Source organism: Mustela nigripes, chromosome 13, assembly GCF_022355385.1.
Source record: "Mustela nigripes isolate SB6536 chromosome 13, MUSNIG.SB6536, whole genome shotgun sequence".
Lineage (NCBI taxonomy): Eukaryota > Metazoa > Chordata > Mammalia > Carnivora > Mustelidae > Mustela > Mustela nigripes.
In genome coordinates, this window is record NC_081569.1 from 47,345,956 (window position 1) to 47,359,438 (window position 13,483).

The window sequence follows — 13,483 nt, forward strand, 5'->3', positions numbered from 1 at the left end:
GTAAAGGAAAATTGGACAGTTGGTCTAAGACCAGTACCTAAATAATAGGCACACAAGAAATGTGCATCTCTAAATTTAAAAGACAGCAATTACCAGGTTCATACAATTAAAGCAAAAACAAAACCCCACAGAAAACCAACCCAGCCCTAAGATGCAACACTAAAATTGCAAAGCACGTAGGAAGAAGCTTTTTTTTTTTTTTTAAAGCTTTTATTTATTTATAAGAGAGAGAACGCGAGCGAGCGAGTGCGGGAGCATGAGCAGAGGGAGGAAAAGCAGACTCCCTGCAGAGCACAGAGCCTGCTGCAGAGCTGGATCCCAGGACCCTGAGATCATGACCTCAGCCTAAGACAGACAATTCACTGACTGAACCATGCAGGTGCCCCAAGAAACTTCTATATACGCTCCCTTAGGGGGATATACAGGCGACTGTGAAGGATTGGGGATCAGGATGATGCCAGGCTTCTTAACAGCAACACTGGAAGCCAGAAGACAGTAAGGAAAGGCTGTTAAAATTCTGACAAAACATGCTTTCCTGTCTAGAATTCAAATACTGAGCCAAACTCAGTTATTAAGTATGGGTAAATGGATATATTTTTGGACAACGTAAAGAATTAAAAATGTAGCTTCCAGTCCCTTCTTAGGAAGCTAATGGAGAAAATACTAAAAAGAGAAAACTAAGGAAAAAGTGAGATCAGTGAAATGGGATGCAGTATGGAAGAGGGATGGGGAAATTACAAAGATATGTTGAAGGGAAATTCTATGACCATAGTTGTGTACCAGGTCTAGAGAGCAAGCAGTCCAAATTGGAAACTGATAGAGGGCTCCAGAAGGCATGTATTTAAGAAAGAAATGAAAACAGTTTTACCTGATATATTTGAATATGTTAAAAGTTACACTTTTATCAGTTACAGTTTATCAGTTTTATCAGATGAATTAGTAGTTACCTAGAAAACAAAGCAAATGCACAAATGGTGCAGTGATTAACTAAGGAAAGCCAAAGTTCTACAGAATGGAAGAGTAATCATGATATTATTTACAGCTGTAATAATAATGTAAACGACAACTGATTCAAACAAAAATTGTGAGGGGATATGGGGGTAGAGATAACACAGAGCCCAATAAATCATTTTTTTCCTAGAAGGAAAAATTTTAGTAACACATAGACCTGCTGTATAGAATATAGTGAAAAATGCCATAAAAAATAGCCAAAAAGACTTTAAAGAGTTTGCCCTAGGAATGTAAAAAGTGAGGGTAGGGAGGGGATCTGTGTTTTCTGGTCACACTAGTTGACTTTTTAAACTGTGTGCATGTCTGCTTGATTAAAAAATTAATTTTAAAAAGACGCCCTTCACAGAATGCTTTCCGTACAGTGTATATACATCTCTCAGGCATTCTGAATTTCCTGGGGTTCTGACAACTCTATCATTTGGAGATATAGTCGCCAGAATGCTATTTGAGGAGATAATGATTTCTAGTAGTAGCAGTGGTTGATGTTATCCTTAGTTATAAATATTCATTTTGTTGTGGTGCTAACAAATGGAGATTTTTAAACACATGATGGATTAAAATATATTGCTCTTCAACATCTCATATATAAGTGTTTAGTTTTCCTCTGTGTTGTCAACACTTTGCATTGTGAATTGACTGCTTCATGCTTCTCTGAAACTTTTCGGTTGAGTGATGCTTCAGATGTTTGTGTTTCCTGGCCCCTTTTATTTATTTTTTAAAAATACTGCATGCTTATTACAGTCCTTGAGAGTATGCAGCAGCTGCTCCAGTTACAGCTGTGGATAGTACTCCATCTTTCACTAAACCTGATTTTAAGGTGCAGTGGTTAATTTGAATCCAGATGCATTCTTATCTGAATCACCCATTTTTTTTTTTTTAAAGATTTTATTTATTTGTCAGAGAGAGAGAAAGAGAGATATCACAAACAGGCAGAGAGGCAGGCAGAGGCAGAGGGAGAAGCAGGCTCCCTGCTGACCAAGGAGCCCGATATGGGACTCAATCCCAGGACGCTGGGATCATGACCTGAGCTGAAGGCAGCCACTTAACCAACTGAGCCACCCAGGCATCCCTGAAGCACCAATTTTTTTAAAGCCAAAATTTTGGTGCTTGAAATGGAGATTGAATGTTTAATCAATTAGTCTTTTAAAAGGTTTTTCTCTTTCCTAATTGGAAGTGTAACAGCATAATATTTGGAGCAGTTGTATAATATTCAACAAATTTCTTAACCTGCGTAGGCCTCAGTTTTCCTGTCTGTAGAATGAGGACAATACTTGCTGCATAATTGTCAGTGATAATTACACATCCTGAAAAAACAAAAACAAAACTTATGCTTATGTCATCAACTTTATTCTTTTGACTGTCACACAAGAGGTTTTATTTTATGTGAATTGCCAGTGTGTACTTCCATATAACATAAAATAATACATCTGTGCTGCATCCTTATACCTGTAGAGTCAGGACAAAAACTCATTGGGGAAAAGCCTTTGATAATCACTGAATTCAAGTTTATTTGTGTTTGACCTAGGAGAATGCAGTTGAAGTGGGAAGACATTGTTTTCTTTCTAAAATTTATACTGTGTTCTCTTTAAAATGAAGTACATTTGACCAGTGCCAACCTAAACTTACTTTTAACTGATAATCTTTGAATCATAATTTCTGTTATTTCTCCAAATGCAGAAGCTTACTTATAGTTGAAGTCCCAGTTCCTTTTAAAATAAGTAATAAAAAAATCTTTAAAACTCTTGTATTCTTAGGACATTTTGGATAGTAGGGAGAAATTGATAGCTTGCTGATATTATAGTTAGTAATTAATCTCTGATCATATCTAAAAAAGAGAAGCATTTATAGGATTTGGGGGAGGCTTTATTTGTAAGGCCTATAGTATTTCTTTGCCTTTTAGTGAACATAAGAGTTTGGGAGTTCATTTGCATTTGTATTGTAGCTATATGTATAACTTACCATTGTAGATTCTACCCCACCCTTTGGTGTGACTTGTTTATTTCATTCTTTCATTCATTTCTTTATTCATTGTCCAATCATTTGATGTGTTTCTACTGTTGTCAGACCCTAGTGTTAGATGATAATGGTGACATTGGTATGTGCCCTGGAAGACCTCAAACTGGTCATGGACTCACTTGTCCAAATAGAAATTTATAAAAAAGGCAAGACAAGTGCTAAATAAATGTATGCAAAGTGACCAGTAAAAGTAGTGAGAGTCATTAATATTGCCAGGCCTAATTGGACTAAGGCTGAGAAAAGCTAGAAATTGAGGAAACAGTATTTTTCAGGCCAGAGAAGTAGGGTAAAGGCACATATATGTTTGATAGCCAGATATATTTGATATAAAGTCTTTATACACTGTTTTCTCAATATTTGATTTTTAAATTTACTTTGTTTGCACTCTTAAAATAGCTTCCAGAGGATTGGCTGGGGTGGGGTGGCCTCTCAGGTAGTGGCAGTGAGTTAGGAAAGGCAGTTTATCTTTTGTGTATTGCTGTTAGGCCCGAGATGAGGGGATAAAACAGTGGGGGAAATAGAGAGCCAGTGGTAAGCTTACATGTGTCTTCTACCCTAGCATCTCCCTGTCGGTGGTGGTCAAGTCAGGATTCTGCTGTTAATACTGTATGATCTTGGGTAAACCATTTCTTCTCTCTGGATTCCATTTTCTTCCACTTTAAGATGAGAGGGTTGGTATAGTTGGGCATTTCTTGTTGGTAGTCTCTTAGTAATGGGAGAAAAAGGAGAAAGTGACCAAACAAGTTTGGGAACAAAGAGTTAAACAGATTTTTTTTTTTTTTTAAAGATTTTATTTATTTTACTTGACAGAGATCACAAGTAGGCAGAGAGGCAGGCAGAGAGAGAGGGAGGAGGAAGCAGGCTTCCCGCTCAGCAGAGAGCCCGATGCGGGGCTCCATCCCAGGATCTGGGATCATGACCTGAGCCGAAGGCAGAGGCTTTAACCCACTGAGCCACCCAGGCGCCCCTAAACAGATTTTTAAAATTACAACCTTCCACATTATGGCATGTGGTTTGAATTCCTATACTTTTTAGCCTGGCCTTGCTAGTGGAGTGAGTCAATATTATGTTTCCAGCTCTGTCCTTTTCCTAAAGCTTTAGTGAAAAGAGCGTGGACTTTAGAATCCTACATATCTGGATTTGAATCCTGACTGCGACTTTGTAGCTATGTGGCCTTAGGTAAGTTATTTGACCTTTCTTAACTACATAGTTTCTTCATGTATAAAGAAGGAAGGGGATAATAGCTTGTGGAGATAATAAGATTTAGTGACAACCATATGAAAATACCAAGTATATTTGGTAAATACGGGGTCAAAAAGGATATATAGTTTTTAAGTCCTACAAATTCCAGGGTCAGCATAGAATGTAATACCTGGTAGTATGTTATTTATACCCTGCTTGCATCTGACGTTTGAGGTAGGCATTTATGTGTTTCATATATACTTATATACTTTTACCCCAAGAAAACAAATGTTCTTGAAGCCTCATCGTTACGTTTTGCCATCTGCATAGCAGTCAGCACTCTCTTGATGACTCAGGAGGCTCTTGATGAATGAATACCTGACAGTTGCATTGAAATAGGGCAGTGAGGTGAGACATGGTTCTGACTGGTGTATACTTCATCTTACATTTTTCATAACCATGGGTAGAAGTCACTGAATTTATGAATATTAATTTTAAAATTTTTTCCATTACTTATTTTAAGCTGGAAATAACTAGAATTGATTGTAACTGAGCTGGCCTTTAAAGCAGACCATGAGGGGAAAGGGTTAGAATTAAGTATTGTTTAATATTGTGAATTATACTCTTGGAATACTAACACTTTACATTTTGTTTTGTCTCTAAGCAAATGGTTATGAGCCTTAGAGTTTCTGAACTCCAAGTACTGTTGGGCTACGCTGGGAGAAACAAGCACGGACGCAAACACGAACTTCTCACAAAAGCCCTGCATTTGCTAAAGGCTGGCTGCAGTCCTGCTGTACAAATGAAAATTAAAGAACTCTATAGGCGGAGGTTCCCTCAGAAAATCATGACGCCTGCGGACTTGTCCATCCCCAATGTTCATTCAAGTCCTATGCCAGCAACTTTGTCTCCATCTACCATTCCACAACTCACTTATGATGGTCACCCTGCATCATCACCGTTACTCCCTGTTTCTCTTCTGGGACCTAAACATGAACTGGAACTCCCACATCTTACATCAGCTCTTCACCCAGTTCATCCGGATATAAAACTTCAAAAATTACCATTTTATGATTTACTGGATGAACTGATAAAACCCACCAGTCTAGGTAAGATTATTCTATAATGGTTATTTGGTTACTTGGGTGTGGGGTTGGGGAGATATTCAGTTTGACCTAGTTTATTATTCATGGTGAATAGTAGTGCAAATCTTTGATAGTAGCATTCAGATTACAATAAGTGTCTTTCAGTTTTAAACAAAATCAAATATAAGCTGTCTTTTAGGCAAAGAAAAAGTAGAGTCAAGTTTCCAGTGATGGTTGCTGACCCAGTAAATACTAAAAAGTTTCCAAGAACATAAACTTTTATTAAAGTGTAATATTTTAGATTGTTGATTAGTATTTTACAGTAACCTTTACAAATTAAAAAAGTAAAATGTAGTAATACTACCAGCCTCTGAATTCAATACTTAATTTTCAGGAGTTGATGACATCTAAAACAAATGACTGAATAGTTTTGATTATTTAAATGAGTTAATGGTTTTAATTATTATAAAAGATTTGAGCTTTGATGTGTAGTATTTCAGTTTCAGCTGACTTTTCAAGTGGATATGTGTGCTTTTAGGTGCACACATGATCATGGTTTATAATATTGAAATTTATTTACTGTGTTTTTATCATTGTTTGATTAATATTTGGGATATTAATAGAAATTAAGTATATTAACTGATCTGTAATTTTAATTTCTTCAGTACTGCCTTGCTTTATTTAATGTAGAATAAAACTGACTATTGTGATTTCTGATACCTTTGTCAAGATGTATTTTAAATATCAGATGTCAAGGTGCTGGTTTATTATCATAAATTAGTGGTTGACAAACTGTGGCCAGCAAGGCAGATTCAGCCTGTGGTCTGTTTTTTATGATCTAATAAGCTAACTTGTGCGCACGCACGTCTCTCTCTGTCTGTTTATATTCCCAAAGGGTTGCAAAAAAAACCGAAGACAAGAACAAAAAGAATAATATGTAGTAGAGACCATGTTTGTCTGCAAAGCCTAAAATATTTACTGTCTGACCTTTACAGAAAAAGTTTTCTAACCCTTGTTATAAATCAGTAAACATTACAGCTTGGAGGATTGGTTAGTGTTAAATTTTGAGAATATACTGAAATTCTTTGAATGTGGAAATGTTTGTTTTTAATTTAACAGGATTTACCTGAATAAATTAAGTTTATAGGAATCATTTTTAAACAACATGAATTTTATACCACATTATATTATTTTTAAAATAGCTATAACAAGGTATATAACAAGGTGTAACTTAACACTTGTCAAGAACCTATGCTTATAAAACTTACACATGCTCATTATAAAAAATGAAAGTGTTGAAGTCCCTTTCTCATTAGTAATTTAATGCGTGTGCATATATAAACAAGTTAACATTTCTTGCTTTTCAAGAAGGAATCTTATTTTATACCCTATTCTGTGACTTGCCTTTTTTCCCCCTAATGTAGACATCTCTCCTTGTCTGTCTTCTTTCTCCTTTTTCACTGAAGGCCGTGTATACACACATGCACACAATATATGAGATGCATATACTTATATATGCACACACACATATTTTCTAGCTCATTTCGTATTAAACTATATACTGTTACATGATTTAAATCACTCCTCTATTAAAAGACAAATTTTTCTTATTTTTTGCTGCCAAAAACTGTGCTCTAGTGAACATCATCTGAAATATAAAAGGAAAAAAGATGTTGGTGGCTTTTTAAAAATTTCATTCCCTGTTCTCAAATTCTCTTCTGGTTTTAATTAATGTATCTTGCTGTTTTCATTTTCTGTAATATAAATCTCAGGTACCAGTGTGAATAGATGATGTTTAAATATGTATCTAAATTTTGTTATAAAGAGTAGAAATGCAAACTGGACACAGATTATGGTTATACTTGATAATAGTTTAAACAAATTAGAATTTAGAGAATTTTAAGTCAATTTTTATTTAACTGAGGTACTTTCCTTGAATATATTTAAGTGTTAATTTCTAATCATCTACACTGATGGTCTTTTCATGCCTTTTTAGCTTAACTTTCCTATCATAATTTACATTTTATATTTTACTGCTTTTTTTTTTTTTTATTTTTAAGATTTTATTTACTTGAGAAAGAGAAAGAACATAGAGGGAAAGGGAGAACCAGACCCTCCCTGAGCAGGGAGCCGGATGCGGGGCTTGATCCCAGGACTCTGGGGTCATGACCCGAGCTGAAGGCAGACGCTTAACTGTCTGAGCCACTGAGGCATTGCTAGGCAGTAAATTTTAAGTCATTTTCCCATCTTTATTCTTTATCTGGAAACTTATAAATTACTTCAGTCTGCTGTTTTTGTGTGATAATTCAAAAATAATGCTATAAAGTTTTTTCCCCATCTTTGATGACCATTAAGTAAACCCTTGTATTTATAAAATTGGGTTGAAGTACTAAAATATTTCCCATCAGATTTATTTAATTAGGCTTTCTTTGTACTGTCAGTTCTTGTTATTTGCATATTTTGTGTTTGTGAATGTCTGCTATCTCAAATTTATTTGTAATTCTAAAATCATTACAAAAGTTTCATGATTATTTATGGACATGCGTGGAATGGTGAAAAATCTGAGTCTTCTGACTTGAACTTTCCCATAAGGTGACTCTTGCTTTCTTGTTTTCAGCTCTCATACTGCAAGGACATGTCCTCTTTTGTTCTCTATTTAATGCCTTGTTTTTTGCATTTTTGTGCTTTTTGTTGGTGATTTCAGTTTTAAATAGCAGCTAACCATAGTGCTGAAGCTCTGTCTAGTGCTCTGAATGGGAAAAGGCTCTGATGCACCCAATGGAGAAAAAAGTAACATATGTATTCAGTTTTGTTCAGGCATGAATTAGTGCTGTTGGCTCTGAGGTCAGTGTTAATGAATTGTATTATTAAATAAATAAAATTATTATTAAGTAATAAGTGAATTCTGTATTAAGTAAGGTGTCCTTGAACAGAAACACATCTAAAACAAGATTACATAGTGATTAGTTGATAAAAATGTGATCAGGGCTTGCAGGAACCTAGCCCTGTGTATTCCCAAGGAGCAGTGGTTCAGTATTCACTAATTCATTGTTTTGGTGACTTTATAGAACAGTTACCACACATAATAAAAATTGTACATTTGAAGTATAATTTGATCTGAATACTAGTTTTTATTGAATAAATCTATTGTTTGTTGTGTACACATAATGAATAGGTGTTAATTTAGAATTGTTGGTGCTTTATAAATAGATTTCTAATTTCTCATTTTTGTCATAGAATTAAAAGTCATCATTTTAGTTATGCATAAAACAGTCTTACCAAAAAGTAATTTGTGGATGTTTATTGATTCATTAAATATATAGGGGTGGGAATGTTCAGTAAATCTGAGAAAGATTTATTGAAAGATTTTGAGTAATTTGCAGAGTTTGGGATGAACATCTTTTAAAGCCCTGTTTGGCAAAGAACAAAATAAAAAAAAATCTATAAGATGCTTTAATGTTACTAAAAGACTACTTCTCCTTCATTAAATAATCAAGTGACTACTTTATCATGGAATTCAGTTTTCTAAAGGATTACTTTTGCTGGTAGATCATTTGTTTTAAATGTAGAAAAATGGTATTTCCTGAAAAATTAAATGGCTTCTGGCGTTCTCTTTGTCTCTAAACATATATATATATATATATATATATATATATATATATTTAAAATCATTATAACCTGAACATATATATAACCTAAACATATATATATATTTAAAATCATTATATCTTAATAATTAGTTGTGACCTATAGCCAGCTAGTTCATTACATTATCGCTTGCGTCCAGAATGTGACAAGTAAATTTAATTTTTCATCCCTCCCCCACTTTGGCCTTAACCATTAGATTTAAATGGATTTTAAGATGTTCTTATGTAACTGAATGGTTTTCTGCTGTATGGTTCATGTTTCTAACCAAAATCACAATAGTTTTGGTATCCCCAATTTTATTAGGTAATTGTTACCCATTCTTAAACTCTTTTTTTTTTTTTTTTAAAGATTTTATTTATTTATTTGACAGAGAGAGATCACAAGTAGATGGAGAGGCAGGCAGAGAGAGAGAGAGGGAAGCAGGCTTCCTGCTGAGCAAAGAGCCCAATGCAGGACTTGATCCCAAGACCCTGAGATCATGACCTGAGCCGAAGGCAGCGGCTTAACCCACTGAGCCACCCAGGCGCCCCTCTTAAACTCATTTTGTTATTTCTTGAACAGTGAGTAATTTTAAGGTCCTTCATTTTGGAACCACATATTAAAGAGAGTTCCTTTCATTTTCCATAGTTAACTAGAAGGATAGTGAGATGAAGGTGGTTGATTATTTTTGCCTATAATTAAAATCCTGTTTGTTGTTTTTAGACTTACATACTTTTTAAAACCTTTTCCATGAGTCTAAGATTTCCCCTATATCTATCTGTTCCTTCCCCCACCCAGAATTGAGTTCACTTTCTTGCGTGTTCTTGTAACATTTTGTTGTTAGTTCCTCAAAGTGGAAAGGTTCTGCTGTATTTATCTGTATATTCCCATAATAGCTATCTGTGAATTTGTTATATGGTAGTTGCTCAGTAAACATTTATTACCTCTCTAGTTTATTTAAATACAGTAGATAGAGTCTTTTATTTCACTCTGATTCAGTGAATTTTAATCATTTTATCATTCAGATAACAACCAAGGTATACCATCATAAAAAGTGGCTTATGATAGAGTAGGGAGGAAAGAGTTGTCCTTCCCTTTATTGTTTCCACCCCCATTTTGATCTCTATGGTCAATAAATGACTTGGATATTTAATATATTCTCCCATTTCCCCCCAATTACAAAAATATATATTGCATGTTTAATATAGACTCCATAGACACTACTTAACTTTAGAAAGTAATTTAAAAATATTTCTGTTGTGTTCTAGTTAGTCATTGTTTTGTATGTATATGTGTTTGTGTTTATTTCTGATTTTGTTTTAATGAAAAGGAGAATCTCAAATACTGAGTTAACCCAGGAGATTCTTAGCCGCATATATTATTGACCCATATCAATAAAGAATGGGGCACAGTAAATTACAGTCTTCATAGTATATTGAGTACCATGTGTTAGAAATGTACTTTGAAGTATCTTATTTGTACACTGTGTCACTCTTTGTGTTTCTCAGCTATCAAATTTACAATTACGAAAGTCAAGAGGACAAGTTATTCTGGATTAAAATATCTTATGTTCATTCAGAGGCAATATATTTTCCTTCAGTTCTTTAATATTATTTTATTTAGAATAATAAAATTGTTTTGAGTATTATTGTTTTGGATTTTTTTTAGAGTATTACTGTTTATATTGTTTACATTGGCCTGTGTTAGAACATGATGGCAAAAACAAAATATTTTCACAGTGATTAGAAGAATATTTGGTTTGATTCAGATGGGTAAACATCCATTAATACTCAGTTTTATGTTTGCTAGTGATTTAGTTATTTCTGTTTTCCTTGACTCAGGTAAATTTTTCAAGGAGCAAGCACATTTTTTTTAAAAATGGTGGTTTTAAGTATTTTTAATAATTTAAGGTATTTCAAAGGCTAACAGAAAACAGCTTTGCCTTCATTTAGAGTACTTGTGTAGAAGTTTGTTGAGTCATCTCTCAGATTTGATTTTTCTCAAATTCAAGCCAAATTATACCTTCTAAAGGGTTGTCTTCAGGTTTTTTTCATTCATTCATTTTTATTTAGAAGATTTTATTTGTAAGTAATCTGTACTCCCAGCATGGGGCTCAAACTCACCACCCTTACTTAGATCAAGAGTCACGTGCTCTGTTGAGTGAGTCAGCCAGGTACCCCCCTTCTCTGGTTTTTAACGGTCTCAGGTTATACATCTGAGTAAGTTCATATCATGTGTCTTTGGATTTCCCATAGAATGGTATGAGGAATAATAATTGTTGAGCATTATTTCTGATGTTCTCATTCAGTGTTCTAATTGATCACTGAAGGATACAACATTTCCTCTTATCCAAATTGGAACCAACTGTATAAAAATTATACAGAATAACTTAAACATTTTATTTTAATGTAAAACATATTAATGTATATTTACGTGCCAGTCTTTTGGTGTAGGTCAAAGCCTTTCTTTGAGCGCAGATTTTCCAGTTTTAGTTAGTGTTTTTTTTTAAAGCAGAGAGAATTTAAAGACTTGTGTAGCAGTTTGAGTGTAGAATCTGTTACAACTGGGAAAAAAATCTTTTATAGTTATTCCACGCAATTTCATTGCATTTTTTAAAAGCAGCTTTTGTTGGGTCTTTGCAGAGCATTCAACTTAGTTTTCATGAAAACAGCAGCTCTTTCTTTTTGTACTTATATTTCATCAGTTTTGTAGTATTTAAGTTTCATAATTGCAGGTGCAACTGGCATACACAGAGTTTATTTGAGAATAAACACCCCTGGCTCTCCAGTGCTTTTGCACTGGAGAGTGTTCTGCTGGTACAAGCAGTCACCTTGCTAGAGCACCAGTCAGGATGTATGGAGGCCATGGAGAACATCAGTTCATTTAAGAGCAAGTCAGTTAAGAGGGTTAACTCTCCAAAGATAAGGAAATTAGGAGTTTATTTGTTCTTTTGCTTGAGAATAATTTAACTGGTTTCTTCTTTGGAGGAATAAAGTAGATTATAATTTTTATGGTTGAGGTGTTTTTGTTGTTGTTTTTTGTTTTTAAAGAAAGCATCTTCTGGGGTATCTGGGTTGCTCAGTTCGTTAAGGGTCCAACTCTTGATTTAGGGTTGGGTTATGATCTCAGGGTTGTGAGATCAAGCCCCACATTGGGCTTTGTGCTGGGCGTGGAGCCTGCTTAAGATTGTTTATCTCCTTGCTGCACATGCCTTCTCTCTAAAAAAAAAAAAAAAAAAAAAGAAAAGAAAAGAAAAAAAGAAAAAGAAACTTCTTTTATCTCCCTGTCACTTCTTTGGGAGGGGTAGATGGGAAGAAGTTTAGGAGAAGTAAGGAACTAATAAGTAAATGATATTTTTAATTGTATAGTTTTATGTTTGTAGTCTTTCTTTAGAACTCACTATCATTTAATTGTTTCCTTTTTGAGGACAATGATTGTAAAGGAAAGGCTAAAATGAAGTAAATTCACAGGCATTTTTTCTTAAATTTGATTTTTAACTAAAAATTGTCATAAAATACTAGAAATTGTGAAGATGGTCTCCTCTTGGTCCACCTCAATTCTTTTTTTTTTTTTTTTTTTAAGATTTTATTTATTTATTTGACAGAGAGAGAGATCACAAGTAGGCAGAGAGGCAGGCAGGGACAGAGCAGAGAGCCGCTGAGCAGGGAGCCCAATGCATGTCTTGATCCTAGGACCCTGGGATCATGACCTGAGCTGAAGGCAGAGGCTTAACCCACTGAACCATCCAGGCCCCCCCACTTCTTTTTAAGACTTTATTTATTTATGTCCACCTCAATTCTTAAAATGAAATATTTTTTGGAAAGCATTTGGATGCTACAGACTGAAGTATCTGAAATACTAAGACATTTTAAATGATCACATGGATATCATTTCTTCAATTTGTGATCAAATAAGTCGCTTGTTTATGTTTTTGTTTTTTTTTTTCTTTTTTAAGATTTTATTTTTAAGGAATCTCTACATCCCGTATAGGGCTGGAACTTCAAACTCCGAGATCAAGAGTCGCATACTCTACCAACTGAGCCAGCCAGGCACCCCCTATCTTTCTTTTTTTAAAATCCTGGAAGGTGGCTTCTGTTTACGTTTTAATGTTTGTTAAACAATCTTTTCCCATTAAAAATCATGAATATCTGTCATCTGGGTTAATTGTATTTGCATTTTCCTGAGCTTTGTTACAGCTAGTTCTTACTTGATGTAGATACTTCATAAGGAAGACCCCAGCATTCTAGGTGTGTTGGGTTTATAGTCTCAATATTTTAGAAAGCTAGGTTGATTGCTTTCCTTTTTAAAACAGAACACTTCTATATAGAAAATTATAAGTATTTTAGGCTTAGGAAGATGTATGAATAATTTACAGAAACGGTTTGAAATATATAATTCATGTATATTAAATTCATGTTTATAGATGTGTGTGTGTGTGTATAAATTTGGGTTTTGCCTTAGGAAGAAAGGCAGCAGATGCTTTAGCACTTCCAAATAGTTAAAATGATCCATCTTGTTTTGTGTAGCATGGGTAAGGTTCTGCTATATCTTAATAACGTTGA

At 34.3% G+C, this 13,483-nt stretch overlaps 1 protein-coding gene across 1 annotated transcript in view; it reads left to right on the forward strand.

Moving 5' to 3' along the window:
• PIAS1 (protein inhibitor of activated STAT 1) overlaps positions 1–13,483 on the forward strand; it is a 124,262-nt gene that overhangs the window by 28,344 nt on the left and 82,435 nt on the right. Inside the window, exon 2 of the mRNA XM_059372352.1 lies at positions 4,874–5,318. Within this exon, the coding sequence (XP_059228335.1) occupies positions 4,874–5,318 (445 nt within the window). The remainder of the gene's footprint in view (positions 1–4,873; positions 5,319–13,483) is intronic.